The 17,570-nt window shown below is 42.9% G+C and overlaps 1 protein-coding gene and 1 long non-coding RNA gene across 7 annotated transcripts in view; one reads left to right on the top strand and one right to left on the bottom strand.

The window, feature by feature from the left end:
- Positions 1-3,699, top strand: part of LOC144088050 (uncharacterized) — a 32,217-nt gene extending 28,518 nt beyond the window's left edge. Inside the window, exons 4-5 of the long non-coding RNA XR_013304796.1 lie at positions 2,893-3,124; positions 3,235-3,699. This is a non-coding gene — a long non-coding RNA (uncharacterized LOC144088050). The remainder of the gene's footprint in view (positions 1-2,892; positions 3,125-3,234) is intronic.
- The window catches only part of LOC144088047 (myosin-10), a 50,629-nt gene that overhangs the window by 2,486 nt on the left and 30,573 nt on the right, over positions 1-17,570 (bottom strand). For 4 of the 6 annotated variants that reach the window (XM_077618239.1, XM_077618242.1, XM_077618240.1 and 1 more), the window contains 25 exons: positions 15,566-15,680; positions 15,242-15,304; positions 13,332-13,525; positions 12,269-12,390; positions 12,086-12,155; positions 11,851-12,011; positions 10,528-10,636; positions 10,291-10,422; positions 10,011-10,217; positions 8,578-8,715; positions 8,357-8,480; positions 8,095-8,266; positions 6,978-7,190; positions 6,767-6,911; positions 6,234-6,440; positions 5,620-5,724; positions 5,372-5,524; positions 5,065-5,313; positions 4,783-4,995; positions 4,499-4,711; positions 4,257-4,418; positions 4,058-4,186; positions 3,893-3,981; positions 3,172-3,295; positions 2,876-3,084 (listed from right to left, as the gene is read on the bottom strand). In XM_077618239.1, the coding sequence (XP_077474365.1) occupies positions 2,876-3,084; positions 3,172-3,295; positions 3,893-3,981; positions 4,058-4,186; positions 4,257-4,418; positions 4,499-4,711; positions 4,783-4,995; positions 5,065-5,313; positions 5,372-5,524; positions 5,620-5,724; positions 6,234-6,440; positions 6,767-6,911; positions 6,978-7,190; positions 8,095-8,266; positions 8,357-8,480; positions 8,578-8,715; positions 10,011-10,217; positions 10,291-10,422; positions 10,528-10,636; positions 11,851-12,011; positions 12,086-12,155; positions 12,269-12,390; positions 13,332-13,525; positions 15,242-15,304; positions 15,566-15,680 (3,818 nt within the window). The remainder of the gene's footprint in view (positions 1-2,875; positions 3,085-3,171; positions 3,296-3,892; positions 3,982-4,057; positions 4,187-4,256; positions 4,419-4,498; positions 4,712-4,782; positions 4,996-5,064; positions 5,314-5,371; positions 5,525-5,619; positions 5,725-6,233; positions 6,441-6,766; positions 6,912-6,977; positions 7,191-8,094; positions 8,267-8,356; positions 8,481-8,577; positions 8,716-10,010; positions 10,218-10,290; positions 10,423-10,527; positions 10,637-11,850; positions 12,012-12,085; positions 12,156-12,268; positions 12,391-13,331; positions 13,526-15,241; positions 15,305-15,565; positions 15,681-17,570) is intronic. The other 2 variants (XM_077618243.1, XM_077618244.1) reach the window with 1 other exon arrangement.

The raw sequence follows: 17,570 nt of genomic DNA, 5'->3' as shown, positions 1-17,570 counted from the left end.
GGGTGCGTGTGGGTGCGTGTGCGTGTGGGTGCGTGTGCGTGTGGCTGCGTGTGTGTGGGTGCGTGTGTGTGCGTGAGTGCTTGGGTGCGTGCGTGTGGGTGCGTGCGTGCGTGTGCGTGCGTGTGGGTGCGTGTGTGGGGTGTGTGTGAGGTGTCTGTGTGTGTATGGGTGTGTGTGTGGGGGTATGTGTGTGTCTGGGTGTGTGGGTGTGTGGATGGGTGCGTGTGGGTACGTGCGTGTGGGTACGTGCGTGTGGGTACGTGCGTGTGGATGGGTGCGTGTGTGTGGGTGCGTGTGTGTGGGTGCGTGTGTGTGTGTGTGTGTGGGTGTGTGTGGGTGCGTGGGTGCGTGTGCGTGGGTGCGTGTGTGGGTGCGTGTGTGGGTGCGTGTGGGTGGGTGCGTGTGGGGCGTGTGTGGAGTGTGTGCATGTGTGGGTGTGTGTATGGGTGCGTGGCTGGATGCGTGTGGGTGCGTGAGTGGGTGCGTGTGTGTGTGGGGGAGAGTGTGTGTACGTGTGCGGGTGCGTGTGTGGGTGCGTGCAGGTGCGTGTACGTGTGTGTGTGGGTGCGTGTGTGGGTGCGTGTGTGTGGGTGGGTGCGTGTGTGTGGGTGGGTGCGTGTGGGTGGGTGGGTGCGTGTGTGGGTGGGTGCGTGTGTGCGTGTGTGCGGGTGCGTGCGTGCGGGTGCGTGCGGGTGCGTGCGTGCGTGCGGGTGCGTGCGTGCGGGTGTGTGCGTGTGGGTGCGTGAGTGCTTGGGTGTGGGTGCGTGAGTGCTTGGGTGTGGGTGCGTGTGGGTGCGTGTGTGGGTGTGGGTGTGTGTGTGCAGGTGCGTGTGTGTGTGGGTGCGTGTGTGTGCGTGGGTGCGTGCGAGTGGGTGTGTGTGTGGGTGCGTGCGAGTGGGTGCGTGTGGGTGGGTGCGTGTGTGTGGGTGCGTGTGGGGCGTGTGTGGAGTGTGTGTGCATGTGTGCGTGGCTGGATGCGTGTGTGGATGGGTGCGTGTGGGTGTGTGCGTGTGGGTGTGTGAGTGTGGGTGCATGAGTGCTTGGGTGTGGGTGCGTGTGTGGGTGCGTGCGAGTGGGTGCGTGTGCGTGGGTGCGTGTGCGTGCGTGTGCGTGTGTGTGTGAGTGCTTGGGTGCGTGTGTGTGGGTGCGTGTGTGTGGGTGCGTGTGTGTGTGTGCGTGAGTGCTTGGGTGCGTGCGTGTGCGTGCGTGTGCGTGCGTGCGTGCGTGTGGGTGCGTGTGTGCGGGTGCGTGTGTGCGGGTGCGTGTGTGTGTGGGTGCATGCGTGGGTGTGTGCATGTGGGTGCGTGTGTGGGTGCGTGCGAGTGGGTGCGTGCACGCACCCACACACACGCACCCACACCCAAGCACCCATGCACCCACACTCACGCACCCACACACACACACGTACACACACTCGCACCCACTCACGCACCCACACACACTAACGCACCCACACACACAAACGTACACACACTCGCACTCACTCGCACGCACCCACACACGCACCCACACACACACGCATCCACACGCACCCACACACACACTCACCCACACGCACGCACACGCACGCACGCGCCCACACGCACGCACCCACACGCACGCACCCACACACGCACCCACACGCACACGTACACACACTCGCACCCACTCACGCACCCACACGCACCCACACGCACCCACACGCACCCACACACACCCACACACACGCACCCACCCACTCGCACGCACCCACACACGCACGCACGCATCCGCACACGCACCCACCCACACGCACGCACTCACGCACCCACACCCAAGCACTCATGCACCCACACTCACACACCCACACGCACGCACGCACGCACCCACACACATCCAAGCACCCACACACACCCAAGCACCCACGCACCCACACACACGCACCCACACACACACGCACACACACACGCACCCACACACACCCAAGCACCCACACACACCCAAGCACCCACGCACCCACACACACGCACCCACACACCCAAGCACTCATGCACCCACACTCACACACACGCACCCAAGCACCCACACACACACACACACACACACACACGCACCCACACACAGGCACCCACACACATCCAAGCACCCACACACGCACCCACACACACGCACCCACACACGCACGCACCCACACACACCCACACACACGCACGCACCCACACGCACCCACACACACGCACCCACACACACGCACCCACACACACGCACCCATACACAAGCACCCACACACACGCACCCACACACACGCACCCACCCACACACACGCACACACGCACCCACGCACCCACACGCAGTCACACACACCCAAGCACCCACACACCCAAGCACTCACGCACCCACACGCACGCACGCACCCACACACACACGCACCCACACACACGCACACACACCCACACACACGTACCCACGCACCCACACGCACGCACCCACACACACACGCACCCACACACACACACGCACACGCACCTACACGCACCCATACACACATATGCACCCACACACGCGCACCCACACACGCGCACCCACACACACGCACCCACGCACACGCACGCACACACACGCACGCACCCACACACACCCAAGCACCCACACACACCCAAGCACCCACACACACCCAAGCACCCACACACACCCAAGCACCCACACACACCCAAGCACCCACACACACCCAAGCACCCACACACACCCAAGCACCCACACACACCCAAGCACTCACGCACCCGCATCCACACACACGCACTCACATACACGCACGCACCCACACGCACGCACCCACACCGCCGCACACGCACTCACACGCATTCGCACACATCCCCCCGCACAACCCCCCACACACATCCATTTATACATATCTTACTTTGCCTCCTGTTCCAGCTGTTCCTCCAGTTGCGCTATCTTGGCCTCCAGCGCCGTTATGGATGCCTTGAAACGATTCTTCACAGAACCTTCCAACTCGCCCAGCTTGGCTCGTAGATCCTTATTTTGACGTTCCAACTGCTGCCGGGCGTTTTCACTCTTCTGCGCCGCGCTCCGTTCTGCACCCAGCTCCGTGGTCAGCGTGTCCACCTATGGAGATGAACAAGATGAAGAGAACATGGGTGGAAACGTAAGTGGTTTTCGGAACCCTCGCCAAATTAGAAGGTCCCGCCGCACCTGCATGGTGCTCTTTCTGAAGCGGTCGTTAAGTAGCTCCATGTTGCCTTGCTCTTCTTCTAGCTCTTCCTCAAGCTGAGCGATACGAGCTTCCAGCCTTCTCTTCTCGTCCAGCAGAGCGGTCCTTAAAAGGCAGAAAAAGGGAATGTTTCAAGAGAGCTTCTTCGCAATAATCGACGAGAAGGCTGTGTGTAAATTGTTGTTTTTTGTGCTCAACCTACTGCCATTGCCAGCAATGTACATTAAAACATAAAAATTCAAAGCTAGTGCACCCAGTTTAAATGTATTAGTTGTCTATTGTTGTTAATGTCATGCAATGATAAAGATGAATTAATTATTATGCTGTCTTCCATTAACTTTAATGTCAATAAGCCTGCAGCTTCCATTTATACTCGAATGGTCGTATCACTGTGGGTTAGTGTTTGTCAACCACTGTACCGCGGCACACTCCTGTACGGTGGAAAATCATGCACTTTAACCTAATCGATGACAAATGTTTTTTGAAAATAAATGCAAATGCTCTGTTGAAAAGAATGTGTCATGTCTAATCGTCGGTAATCCTGTAATACTCTGTGGTGATACTGCCATCTATAGGTAATGCTTCCATAGAATTCCCACTAGTACACAAAACACACCCCCTTCTTGACAATTGATACGGTGCATAAAGAAATGTTCTAATTACTTCAATCCATAAAACGTTGAAAACAATGAGGGAACTTACTTCCCAGATGTGCTGTTGGAGATTTCATCTTGCAACTCGTCTCTTTCTGTCTCGGCGTGACGTCGTCCTCTCTCGGATGCTGCCAGGTCCTACAGGCGAAAGAATCGGTCATCCATGTGTGTATGAGAGAGGAAATTGTCGGATTAAAAACAGTTCCGTAGTTACCTCGTGTAGTTGGACAATTTCAGCCTCCAGACTCTTGAGTTTCTTCTCATTTTCCTTGGATAAGGCAAAAATATCATCTCTGGAAGCCCTGGCGTCTTCCAGTTCCCTCTGATAGTCTTTCATTTGGGCCTGAAGAGGAAATGCTGGCGTTTAGATCTTAAGCGGGGAAGAAACACGTTGTTCAGATCCAAATGCGTACCTGCAGCTTGCGCAGTTGTTTGATGGCTTCATCTCGACCTTTGCTGGCACCTTCAATCTGACCCTGGACGTCCTTCAAATCCATTTCCAGCTTCTTCTTAGCGGCGATGGCCAAGGCTTTCTGCTTCCTCTCGTCCTCCAGCTCGGCCTCCATCTCTCGGACCTGAGGCGAGGAACACGGGCTCTTAAACGCCGGTGCGTGATTAGCAAACGTCAAAGCTGACCGAGAGCTGGATGCGACACCTGCTTGACGAGGGCTCGCTTCTTTTCCTCGTTCTGGTCGTCGCGGCCCTGAAGATCCCTCTCGTATTGAGCCTTCATGGCCTGCATGTTGACCTCCAGCCGGAGCTTGGCATCCTCGGTGCCCTGCAGCTCATCCTCCAGCTCTTCCAGTTGAGTCTTCATCTCCTCCAACTGCTGCTCCAGAGTGCGCTTGGATTTCTCCAGCTCGTGAACCTTGGGCCCGGCCGGACGAGAGTCAGGCATGGGAAGATGCTTTCCACCTTGTGGTCCAAAATCCCACTCACATTCTTGCCCACGTCATCCTTGGAGTTCATGAGGTCTTCCATTTCGCCACGGAGCTGCTTGTTGACCCTCTCCAGCTCCTCTTTGGCCTCCAGAGCTTCATCCAGCGCTCTAGTCATGGACAGGGCTTTGGTTTCCTTCTCCCTGGCCTCCGCTTCCGCCCGGTCCCGCTCATCGGCGTAGCGGGCAGAAATGCTCTTCTCCTCGGCCAACAACTAGAGACAAGAAAAACGGAATTGGCAAATAAGAAACAGCCCTATTTGGGTCTTATCCTATTGCATCACCTGATCAAACTTCTTCTGTTTCTTCTCAAGGTTGGACACACTCTGCCTCTGGTGATCCAGGTCAACAGTGAGGTCGTCCAGCTCCTGCTGCAGACGAGTCTTTGTCTTCTCCATTTTTTCAAAAGCGATGGTCTTTTCCTCCAGACGCTGGCCTGAAATCTCCAGGTCCTTTTGCAGTTTCTTCTTTGCCTCCTCCAGGCCGTCAATTGTCCCCACATCGTCGTCCACCTTCTTCTTGCTCTCCAATAGCTACCAACAGAGAGACTTTTAGCGAGTGGGAATTAACCCAAAAGACAATCATACCAACCTGAGCCTGTAAGGTCAGCAACTGCTTGTCCACATTTTTACGGGCCACCTCGTCCTCCTCTTGTTGCTCCTGGAGAGCGTTCTTTTCCTCCTCCAACTGCCGCATGCGGCTGCTGAGGTTCAGTTTCTGACGCGTTTCTTCCTGGAGAAGCTCCTACAGGAAAACACGTTCCATTTTGAAGGGAGTTGAATACTGTAAGTTAATCATTTCTCATTTTGGAATTGATATATGGAATGAGTGTAAAGTACCTGTGAGTCTTGGAGTTGGCTTTCTAATCCAGAAACTTCTTTTGTCATCTTGATGCCTTTTCTTTCTGCATCTTCAAGCATGGCCGATACATTGTCCAGCTCAGTCTGCATGCACAAAGGATTTATGTAAGGCAATTGTAGGAGTACTATGCCATTTTGTGAATAATACGTTTTTTTTTTCATTGCAGACAATTAAAGAAAAAAAATCACATTTGTTGACAAAAAAGAAACCTGGCAACCACTTTTACATTCAATGAGAAAGTGTAAAAGCGTGTTTCTTTTTGTGAAGTTATCAGTTTGCATTTGGGGAAAAAATATTTATTAATATTATTTTATTATCTTTACAATGTAATAGCACTGACAATGATAGCAGGCCAATTAATTTAAACTGGGAGTTCTAGGTCTGAATGCTCTTTTGTTAGTGCCATTGACGTCCAAACCATTTTTGTCAGAGAAGGGCGTATATTTGTTAGCCATCTAGTTAAAAAGGTGTCTAATAATAGGTTCACCTTTTTCTAAATCAAACTTTTAATGACAAAATTTAGAGATTATACTTTTTAGGCCAGCCCAAAGAAGTAAATGTGTTAACCGACCCATTTGTTTTACCCCTGTACCTGCAGTTTGTGCACACGTTCAGCCATCTCGCCCTTGGTCCGCTCGCCCTCCGTGTTTCTGGCCGTCACCTCCTGTAGCTGAGCCTCCAGTTTCTTCCTCTTGTGTTCGGACTCTGTCTTTGCCTGTTGAAGGCTTTTGACCTCATTGGCCATTTCCTTGTTGGCACTCTCCTGGCTCTGCTTGGTCTTTTCCAGGTTAGCTTTGAACTACATATTCATTCCAAAACAAAATGAGTTTTTAACAAAATATGGGATGTAATAGGGTCATTCCAGAATTGGAGCATGTTTTATAAAATACTTTAACATGCCGTTTCTGATTTTGTGCAAATCTAAAAAAAAAGACTAAAAATATTTTTGGAAATACCCAAATTGCGTAGAATGTAAATGCTCCTTTACCCATTGTGCTATTCAATGAGTCAGTCAAACATTTGATACTTTATTTATTACCAGAAAAGCAAAATTTGTTTTTACTCATGAAATTTGAATTAAAAATCTCCAATTTGGAAATGACCCATTCAAAGAAGGTGCCTCACCCTCTTTGCTTGTTCGAGCTGCTCTGAGACCTCTTCTAAAGTAGTGGCATGCCTCTGTCGCATATCCTGTATTTGAGCCTCGTGATTTTTAGTCTCCTCATCGATTGCCTTCTTCAGTTCTGCAACTTCTTGCTCTCGCTTAGTCCTAAAAAAAAAGTTACCGTAACGTCTTGAAGCCTGGTCACACATTACGATCCCCCGGAATTGCTACCTGAGCTCCTGTTGGGCAGCGGTGGTATCCAGGGTGTCTTCCAGTTCTGTCTTTAGAGCCTCCAGTTCTTCACTCAAATCTCTCTTCAGCTTCTCAGCCTTGTTCCTGGACTGTTTCTCCAACTCCATGTCCTCCTGCAACTCAGCCAGCTGGGCTTGAAGCTCTCGCACTTGTTTCAGGGCATTATTCTTCTGGTTGACCTCATCTTCGCCTCTAAAAAATATTAAACCACAACCTATTAGACACAACATTGCTTACAAAACATACATATAAGCATGTGCAAGTGTACCAAACCTTGTGATATTTAGCCCTGCAAAAGCACTGAGATCATCAATACGCAGATAGGCTGCCAATTATAATAACTATTACAATATAAAACCAGTCATTGTAGAGTGGCATATTTTTTCAGTTAAAAATAACGTCTACCTATCCACTGGATGGCAGCAGAGATAAAGTTATTGTTGCACATTTGATTTTTGATTGAGTGACAATTCCCACCCAAACCCAATTAGTAAATCATATTTAGAGAATGACTTAGTCATTATAAGAACTTTAAAAACTGCGTGGATGGCTTTGCATCCTATGTGTCACAATTTTGTGTCAGCATTTCCCAACTGCTCCTTACTATTATAGTAACATACTCACCATGGCACCTTCATATAAGATATATTTATATAAATGACTGCCAATCACAGATTCCAAAACATGGGAAATAGGGGAATAAATACTTTGTTGGTTCAGTCCCAAGTTATCTGTGTACTTGTCAATATGTGAATAAAATGAGATTTACATGTTACCGCAATGTTAATAAATAAGGTCGATCTAATGCTTATGTCAGTCTCATCCCAAGATCTCAGTGACATCATTTTAACTCATTGACGGCAATAGACGTCCAATCCATTTGAAGTGGGAGCTCTGGCGAATAAGCGAACGTCCAGTTCAAATGTATGAGAAGTCTACTAGTGACAAATTCATTGAAATACACAGCATAAGAATAAAAAGAGCCAGATGACATGGCCGTAAACAGTCACTGAAAGGGTTAAAAACGGTATAGATCAGTGCGTTAGGTGTTTAGTATTCTGTCTGTGGGCTTTTTCCTGAGTGAAAATTCTCTTACCTCGTTTGAAGTAACAGTTGCTCGTCCTCTTTCTTAACAATTTGAGTTTTATACTCCTCGATGTGGGCCTGGAGCTCAGCTACTTGGTCCTGAAAGTCAGATGTTTCCCCTTCCAGTTTCCTCTTGGCCTTCTCCAGCTCCTGCCGGGTCTTCTCCTCCTTCTTAAGCCTCTCTGGAGTCCAAATGACAAAATGTTAAAAGTGTGGTATACTTATACAGATGCTGATGCTCTTTGTCATGACAAAAGGCATAGCTTTTTCACCATCCAAGTCGACCATCATGATCTCTTGTTTGTTCTTGGCCTTTCCCAGGTTCTTAGCCTTCTCTTCTTCCTCAGCAAGGAAAACGCTCATTTCATTGATTCGATCTTCAAGAGACTTTTTTTCCTGAAAGGCATAATTCCACGTTGATGTACGTGACCAAACATAATTTCTGATTCCTGGTGGGTAAAGATAAAGACGGCTTTTCAGCAGCCTCTCTCACCTTGACAAACTTGGTGTTTTGGTCCTCTAGAAGTAAAATATCCTCTTCAAATTTCTTCATTTTGGCCTCAGCTGTTACTTTCTCAAGCTGCAGCTTTTGCCGAGCACCTTCCTCCTCATCCAGCTGTTCCTCAAGGTCCTGCCAAAATAGACACACCATTAAGTTGACAAGCTTTGACTTTTTTTTTGCAGGTATTACAATTGTGATTGTAGAGGAAATGAAATAAGTCATTTAGAATACACCTAAACAGTCAAGAGTTTAGTGAGCATAGTTGGATAAATTATATAAATAAAACCGATTTAGGCCTTTAAACTTAAAACAGTGATGAAGGCAAAATGGCATCATGTCACAGGCAGCGCACAAAATAACCTGTTATAGAACAAGTGCCTATTATATATACTAATTAAAATAATAATAAAAACAAAATGAAAATTTGCAGTTAGTCATATTAATGCTTCATTAAGAGTTGTTAACAACAATAGCCGTTGAATTCATCTCAACCGGCAAAAGGGATGGTACGTCTTAATGGCAGCCAATGAGGTCAAAGAGTGCCTTATAAAATGTCAAATATTTGTTAAGCTTAGTGAAATCAATTTCAAAATATTTATAAATGCTTTAAGCATAGCCTTTCAAAGGGGAACTAACCTCAAAATTGGCTGATACGGAAATTCTGGTTATTTTGCACTTCAAAAGCTCTAAAATCCTCCAAACTTTTCTAAGCAAGCAGTTGCATTGTCACATTTTTTTTTAGTCTACACCAGGGGAGTCAAACATACGGCCCGCGGGCCAGAACCGGCCCCCAAGGAGGTTCGATCAGGCCCGCAGGATAATTTGAAAGTGGAAAAAATGGATAAAAGACATGGAATTAATATTTTTAATTCGCTCTTTCCATCAGAGTAGAAGACAAAGCCGCATCACTGAGACAGACACTTTCTTCATTTCTTTAAAAGTCTCATTTAATCTTAAAGTGCATTACTATATTTTTCAGTACCAATTAAAGTTTTGTGTCTTTGTACAATCAGTGGGATCAGTTGCAATGCATATTTGTCAATGATAAAAGTCAATTGCACATTTGTCTAAGGAAATATGAGGTGTTTCATGAAATGTTTTGTAAAAGGATAGTTCATTAAATTTCAATATTTTCCTAATGTTCTTGTGCTTCTTTACACCATAACAAAGGAAAGACATGATATTTTGGTTATTTATAGCAGAGCATCGTATAATTTTAATGGTCCGGCCCACTTGACATCTCCCTAGGCCGTATGTGGCCCACGATGCGAAATGAGTTTGACACCCCTGGTCTACACAGTGTTGAAAAACAGACTGAGAAGGAAATACCCACTTAGTTTAAATATAACAGAAACTTTGACCTTGAGAGAAATTCAAAGGATAGAATGTTGTCTTATCATCATTTTTATATGTCCACACCTCACCTGGATATGAGACTGCATCTTCTTCTTCTCATTGACCATGCCCTGGGACCTTTCTTCTTCTTCCTCCAGTCTGGATTCCAGGTCATGAAGGATCTCCTCCAGCTCTTGTTTCTTGGTCGCCAGGCGAGATCTCATCTCCTCAGCCTCGGCAAACAGCTCAGTTTCCGCCTGCAGCTGCTCTGCTAGGATGCTTTTTTCCTCCATTAACTTCACACAAACAACACGGACTAAGTATCACACCAAAGTCTGTTTTGGGGACGGCTTACAAATGATTTGTCACCTGCTGGTGTTTTCCTTCCATCTCCACCAGCTGTCCCTCCACTTTTGTTTGCTTCTCCTTCACCTTGACGAGCTCCTCGTCTTTAGCCAGCATTTCTTCCTCTTGTCTGGTCACCTGGAGCAAGGGCTTCACCTGTATTTGGAGAATGACGGATCGTGTCAAAATGGTTCAGGAATTTGGAATTGGTTTTGAGTAGTAGGCCAGGAATGCTGCGGAAATCCAAACAGAAAAACCCACCTTGGTGAAGAGTCTCCACCACTGCCAGTGACGCAGTTTCAGGTATGCCGCACAGTTTCTTTGGAGAACCTTCAGGGCACTGAGCTGTTGTTGTTTTTTGGCAAAGGCTCTAAAGCAACATCAGCGGGAAAAAAATAACTTAACAGGCATGTGGTAGCCACAAAAATCATCTTTTACATAGATCACAGGTGTCAAACTGGCAGCCCAGGGGCCAAATCCTGCAGTTTTTTTGTGTAACAAGTGAATGTCCGCTTCATGTATTTTGCTAAAATTAAATGTGAAAAAAATGAGTATATTCACTGTTTTCCATTTTTTGAAAAATATAAAATTTTTAACATTTTTTAAAAAAATGAAGTGAACCTTTTTTAAAATTAAAGGATAAAAGGAGGATATGTATTAAACAATAACAATTTGAAAATTTGCTGGTTTTCCTTTTTAATTAAAAAGGGATTAAAAAATATTTAATATTTACCAAATTTTTCAGACTTAAAAATATAAAAATTTTATATTTAAAAAAAAATGAAGTGAACCTTTTTTTCAAATTAAAGGTTAAAAGGAGGAGATTAAAAAAATATTTACTATTTACCAAATTTTTCAGACTATAAATCGCATGTGTGTAAGTCGCAGCATCCAAAGAATACATAATAAAAATAAAAAACTATATACAAGTCGCACTGGAGTATAAGACGCATTTGTGGGAGGGCAAATTTCTATTTGATGAGAAACCAAGAAAAAAAATACAAAAAGTAACAATAGTAAAATGGAGAAAACAAGTTATGATAAGTTTTTCAGGTAACTATACCCTCACAAAATACATAACATGCTGTTGAAGGGAGTCACAGTGAAAAAAAAACGCCAAACTTTGCACTATAAAATCGCAGGTCTAGTCAAAATATGAAAAAAAATGTAATTTATAATCCGGAAAATACACGAATGATAATTTAACATATCCCCCTGCAAACAAAAAAATATGATTTTTTTTTTTTAAGAACATTTTTGGTTTTCATTTTTTTTAATTAAAACATAAATGACAATAATAATATTTGCTATTACTCTTTGCCTGCCGTTTATACTGATTCACATTCAGTTCATTTAAACTGGGAGAACTGGCTGTGGATAATCACGTTTCATCAACATCAGTTGATTTCCCATTCCAGTCAAAATGGATTGGATCTCTACTAGCCTAGTCAATGGCAGCCAATTACTTTATAGGCTCAAAAAAGATGAGTCTGACCATTTTTAGGCTGACAATTTCTTTAAACCATAGAAAATAAAACCACGATACAATTTAATCATGCTGGAAGGTAAAAGAAAAACCCTTACTTGCGTGCCAGATAGCCCCGACAGGTGGCCTGGAAGTAAATAATGATGTCAGTGATCTTAAGATCCCTCTCTTCCTCCAAATGGGCCAAAACACCTGCCCGGAAGAAGATTTTACTCTGGCCGATTCGAAACAGATTGTTGTCAAGCTCCAGGGATTTGATCTAAAAAAAATGGAGGACATTATTAATGATAACTAATGAAAACAATGAGAGACTTGATTTGTTTCTTTACTGACCATTCTCTCGCAAGCTTGCTTGCCGTCCATAAAGCCTTTGGGGATGGCGTTAGGAGTGAGAATTTCATATCTGGACAAAAGAAGTGACTGATTAGAATTTGGCTTTAGCAAGCAAAATGTACCAGTTCATTTGGAGCTTTTTTTGAAATAACAAAGTTATGGGCATTGTTTGAAGTAAAGTACCTCTGTCTGAACTCTTGGAAGATAATCCGGTTGGGGAAGCCTTGTCTGCAGATACGAATCCCTTCGAGGACACCGTTACATCTTAGCTGGTCCAGGACAAGGTGAGGATCTAGTTTACCAGCCTGGAGGAGGCAGAAAAAACAAAACCAGGATATTAATAAACCAACCTCGCGAATTTAACACTTTTGTGGTCCTTAGTAAAATATCAAAGATTAAAGATATCAGATCATATTTAAACGTTTTCTTTTTTTTTCCCAAAATATTTTTCTCAAGTTTAAACAAAAAAAAGACAATGCTTTGATTTTGATGTCTTTCCATTTTTAATGACTGTACTTAAAATAATTAATTAAAACTAAAAAAAATAGAGAGAAATTATACTGTTTTACACTTTTTTTAAATTAGTAGGAAAATACATGTTAAAAGTGACCATTTATTGTTTTTTAATTGTTTTTCAATCAAAATGCTTAAATTAAATAAAAAAATATAGAGAGAAATTATAATATTTTACCCTTTTTTAATTAGTAGGAAAATACATTTTAAAAATGACCATTTATTGTTTTTTAATTGTTTTTCAATCAAAATGCTTAAATGAAATAAAAAAAATAGAGAGAGAAATTATAGAGTTTTACCCTTTTTTATTTAATGGGAAAATACATTTCAAAAAATGACAAGTTTTTTTAATTGCTTAATTGTTTTTCAATCAAAATGCTTAAATGAAATAGAAAATAAATTGAACATTTTTAACTAAGAAGGTCATTAAAAGGTTTTCGGTCAAAGTCAACAAAAGTTTCATCGACTATCAAAAGTATTAATAAATTTGACAGTTTATTAGAAGCCTATTAATTGATTTTTTGGTAGACATAACGTCCTGTACTATGATGTGACCTGCATAAAATATGATTTTGACACCTCTACACTGCCCACAATTTATCTGAAAATGAGTTACATATGGTGAATTTGATTCTAAATGCATGCTTAACTAAAAGTGTGCCCATTACGGTAGTATTTAAAAGAAATTGCAAACTCAACCATCAACAAATAGGGTGACCAGCTCGTGACTCACCCGTTTTTCATGGTTGGGAATGATGCAGCGGACAAAATTAGGATTAGTGTTCCTCAATGTGGCCATCAGTTTGGACAGCTGCTCTTTGTACAGTTGGCCCACTGTGCGGAACATGCCCTTCTTAGTCTTGTACGCGGCGCCAAATGCTGTCTCATTCATGCCAGCAACTTGATCAAGGCCCACGATTCGGTCCACTGGTGATAACAAATATGCAACGTTACAACACGCAAAGATGTTAGACATGTTCATGAATATATTTGACACTTGAAGTATCATTATAAATGGTTCATTTCAGAATTGGAGGACATTTGGGTTTTTAAGAATGAAGTCTCCATTTTCTGGTTTCCTGCTCCATATGTTATCAACAATAGATAACAAATGATCAAATCTTGATTTTCTCATTTTACAGCTCATTAGTCAATGTCTTAATACAGTCATTTTTTTCCTTGAATTTACAATAAGTGGCATAATCACAGTATCAGGGTTGCAAAACCCTGACTAATGTTGGTGGCTTTTTTTTCAGGACAAGTAAAATGAAACACAAATGCAGCATATTTCTATATTGAATATGAATGTATATACTGCAAGTGAGTATAATAATTTTTCAGCGTTGGTTAAAAAAACAATCTTTCAGCCAGTTTGACCTTAGAGCTGTAATAATCCGAGCTAATATGTACTCGACAAAAACAGACACATTATAGCTACAGTACTTTTTCCCCTTCAAGATTTGGCATCAATTCACTGTTTTTTAGCATATGATCTATCTTTTGTTTGTAATTATATAATTTAATTATTATTAATTATATCATATAATTCCATTTTGACTGGAATGGGAAATCAACTGATGTTGATGAAACGTGATTATCCACAGCCAGTTTTCCCAGTTTAAATGAACTGAATGTGAATCGGTGTAAACGGCAGGCAAAGAGTAAGAGCAAATATTATTATTGTCAATTATGTTTTATATTTTTCATATTCATATTTTTTGTTTGCAGGGGGATATGTTTAATTATCATTCGTGTATTTTCCAGATTATAAATCACATTTTTTTTCATATTTTGACTAGACCTGCGATTTTATAGTACAAAATTTGGCGTTTTTTTTCCACTGTGACTCCTTTCAACAGCATGTTATGTATTTTGTGAGGGTATAGTTACCTGAAAAACTTATCATAACTTGTTTTCTCCATTTTACTATTGTTACTTTTCATATTTTTTCTTGGTTTCTCATCAAATAGAAATTTGCCCTCCCAAAAACGCGATTTATACTCCAGTGCGACTTGTGTATACTTTTTCCTTTTTATTATGTATTCTTTGGATGCTGCGACTTACACACACATGCAATTTATAGTCCATTTTTACTATTGTTACTTTTCGTATTTTTTTTTCTTGGTATCAGCAACACGCTTATTTATTTATTCATATATCTATTACCTTATTTATTTATGTCTAAAATGTCTTCTCACCCTCTTGCTACTGTGATAATGAAATTTAATCTAATCTATTATTTTTTATGTATTATAAGAACTAGAAGTTTCACCGATTTGACAACTTCCAATTGGAAATTTAACATTTGGAATAGTTATACACAGGAAATCATCAGCCATGATGGAAACAATGGGAAAACAACTGAGAGAAAAAGAGGAAGAGGCCATGCGAAACCAAGGAATAGAATTGAACTTTTGAAGTGGCAGTGACAATGATAGCTGTCCAATCATGTCATTCTTTTCATCCTTCTGCTGTGAACTTAAATGAGTTGGTCACGAGTAGACCTTGGCAGGGAATGAATTTGTTGTACATTCACTTCCAATGAATTGGACGTCTATCGTGGCAGCCAATGACGAAATGGGTAATCGATGTTTCGGTATGGAGTATGTGAAATAGCCAAAAGTAGTTGATATTATCGTTCACCTGGAGCTTCATGGAGCTCGGACACTTTGTCATAGAAAGAGGCTCTCTGAAAGGTCTGAATGTCTACAACAGGTCGTGTTTCCACACAAACACACACACAAATCCGCACAGAGAGAAGATAGCATTGTGAGTTAAAAAGGAGAACATTTTAGTCTGTCATATTAATCCGTTTAGTAGTGTTAACATGCCAACCATTTCACTGTTTCTGGGATGCAAATATTTCAACATTTTCCTATTCTTTTAAGTCCTTAGTCACATTTCATGTGTTCTTTCAACTTTATGTTACATAGGAGACAAAATAGATGCGGTGTGTAAACGTCTCACCATCTTTCCAGAGTTCAGCCACAAACTTGTCAGTTGACTGATGCAGCAGCGTGGCCACGTTGTCATTAAGGGGGTCCATGTTTTTCATGAGCCATTCATCAGCTTTATAGTCCACCTGAAGAAACACATCAGTCCTGCGTCATTTCGATCATAATTCTGAAACTCTTCCATTTGTGGTGCTCATAAACTGCGTGTTGTATTAAAACGTAGCTGTAAAACTTGAGGCCGCCACCGCAATTTTTTTTACAGCTATAAAAGTCAAAAATGTGCATTGACTTAAATATTTTTGTATTTCATGAAATGTAACCACCCATCACACTCAACGAAAGATGGAACAACATAAATCCAAGTAATGTGGACTATTTCTATCCTATGTAGATATGAAAATAAATAAACATTCTTCTGCTGCCTTGTGGTATAGTGGTTCACTCGCCTGACTTTGTTGCCGGTCGATGCGGGCTTGATTCCCGCTGGTGGCGGTATGATTGTGAGAGCAAATGGTTCATCTGTCTATCTGTGTGACTTATGGCTGACTGGCGACCAGTCTAGTCTCCCTTTTTGCCCAAAGTCAGCTGGGATAGGCTCCAGCGACCCCCGCAACCCTTACGAGGACAGTATGAAAGATGAATGAATAAACATTTTTAATATATGCTAAACTGGTTTCCCCTTTTTTTGTTTATAAATAGTTCAGAAATTCAAACATAAGAGAAAAGAGTATTTTTTTTACCCTTTAGGTTTTTTTGTATGGTTAGAAAAAAATAAAAATAAATAAGTATTTAAAAGGAAAATTTAGAAGAAAAAAAAGGAAAAAAAAGAATAGAGAAAAACGTTTTTCAGCCCCTTTGTAATTAAAAACAAAATATTATTATAACATAAATAGACTTGATTGTTTTGGGAGAAAAGTCAGTAAAACAAATACATTTGAAAAATAATACATTTTCTATTAAGAGCCCCCATAAACAAGAGTTGGACAATTTTTGGCTCAAAGTCTTTAAACACTGCCATTGGCTGGCCAACGATTCAGGGTGTCTCCTGCCTGGTCCCCATTGTTAGCTAGGCATGGCTCCAGCACCCCCCACGGCCCTTGTGAGATTAAGCTGTTTTTAAACGATTTTTCTACTATGAAAATAGTTGTTCATTTGCTCATAAATTAGATGTTGATTAACACTGGCCCTCCTCAGGAAAACCATAGCTATGATGTGTCTCACAAAAATGAGGAACCCCGTATTAAACCCCACAACTGTGCTTTTACTGAAACACCACCCAACATCAATGTGTGGTACCAAATTTGTCCATGTCCATTCTTTTCATTTGACTGACAAGTCACGCTATTCGCCAGGAACCATGCCTGCCCTTGATTGGTCATGCTATGTTAATTGGATTAGCCTGTAACACCAGGATGCCCACGCTAGACTAAAAAAAAAGTGGCGGATCAGAGCACGAAATTCCAAGTAATTGACACGGTAAGGAACCTGAGATGAGGAATGCCGGCTCCCCATCTGGGTTTAATCAGAATCCCGGAAAAGCAAACTCAACACTGTTTGCACATATTTTCTCTTCAGGACGACTGTCTCCGAGGATTTATTTGAACAAGTTAAAATTAAATTCTGCTTCCTGGACCGAATAGTCAATGAAATATCTCATCTATATCAGTTTTGTGGACCGTTATTTATTACCGTGTTCAAATGCAAGAATGGAGCGGACGGCATTGCAGTGCAATTCAAACTCCACAGGGTGTAAATTCAGCAGCCCTTGACTGACAAGCTTCTGACGTGATTTTCGATTTGCGGACCACTGCGCAGCACGCTGAGGTGAAAAACTGCAAACCTCTGTTATATAACTTTTGCTGCATGAAGCCGTCAGTCTCGTCTCAATGTGAAACAGATGTGAAAATTGCTCTCCTGCAGCAGCGGTGGAAGTTCAACAACTGGGCTATTATATATCGCCAATGATGTAACTCATCAAAGTATGCGCCTTAAAACATTAGCCAGACACCAGCGCATGA

This window comes from Stigmatopora argus, chromosome 14, assembly GCF_051989625.1.
Source record: "Stigmatopora argus isolate UIUO_Sarg chromosome 14, RoL_Sarg_1.0, whole genome shotgun sequence".
NCBI classification, from domain to species: domain Eukaryota; kingdom Metazoa; phylum Chordata; class Actinopteri; order Syngnathiformes; family Syngnathidae; genus Stigmatopora; species Stigmatopora argus.
Note: the sequence above shows the minus strand (reverse complement) of the source record. Positions and strands in the feature narration are given on the sequence as shown.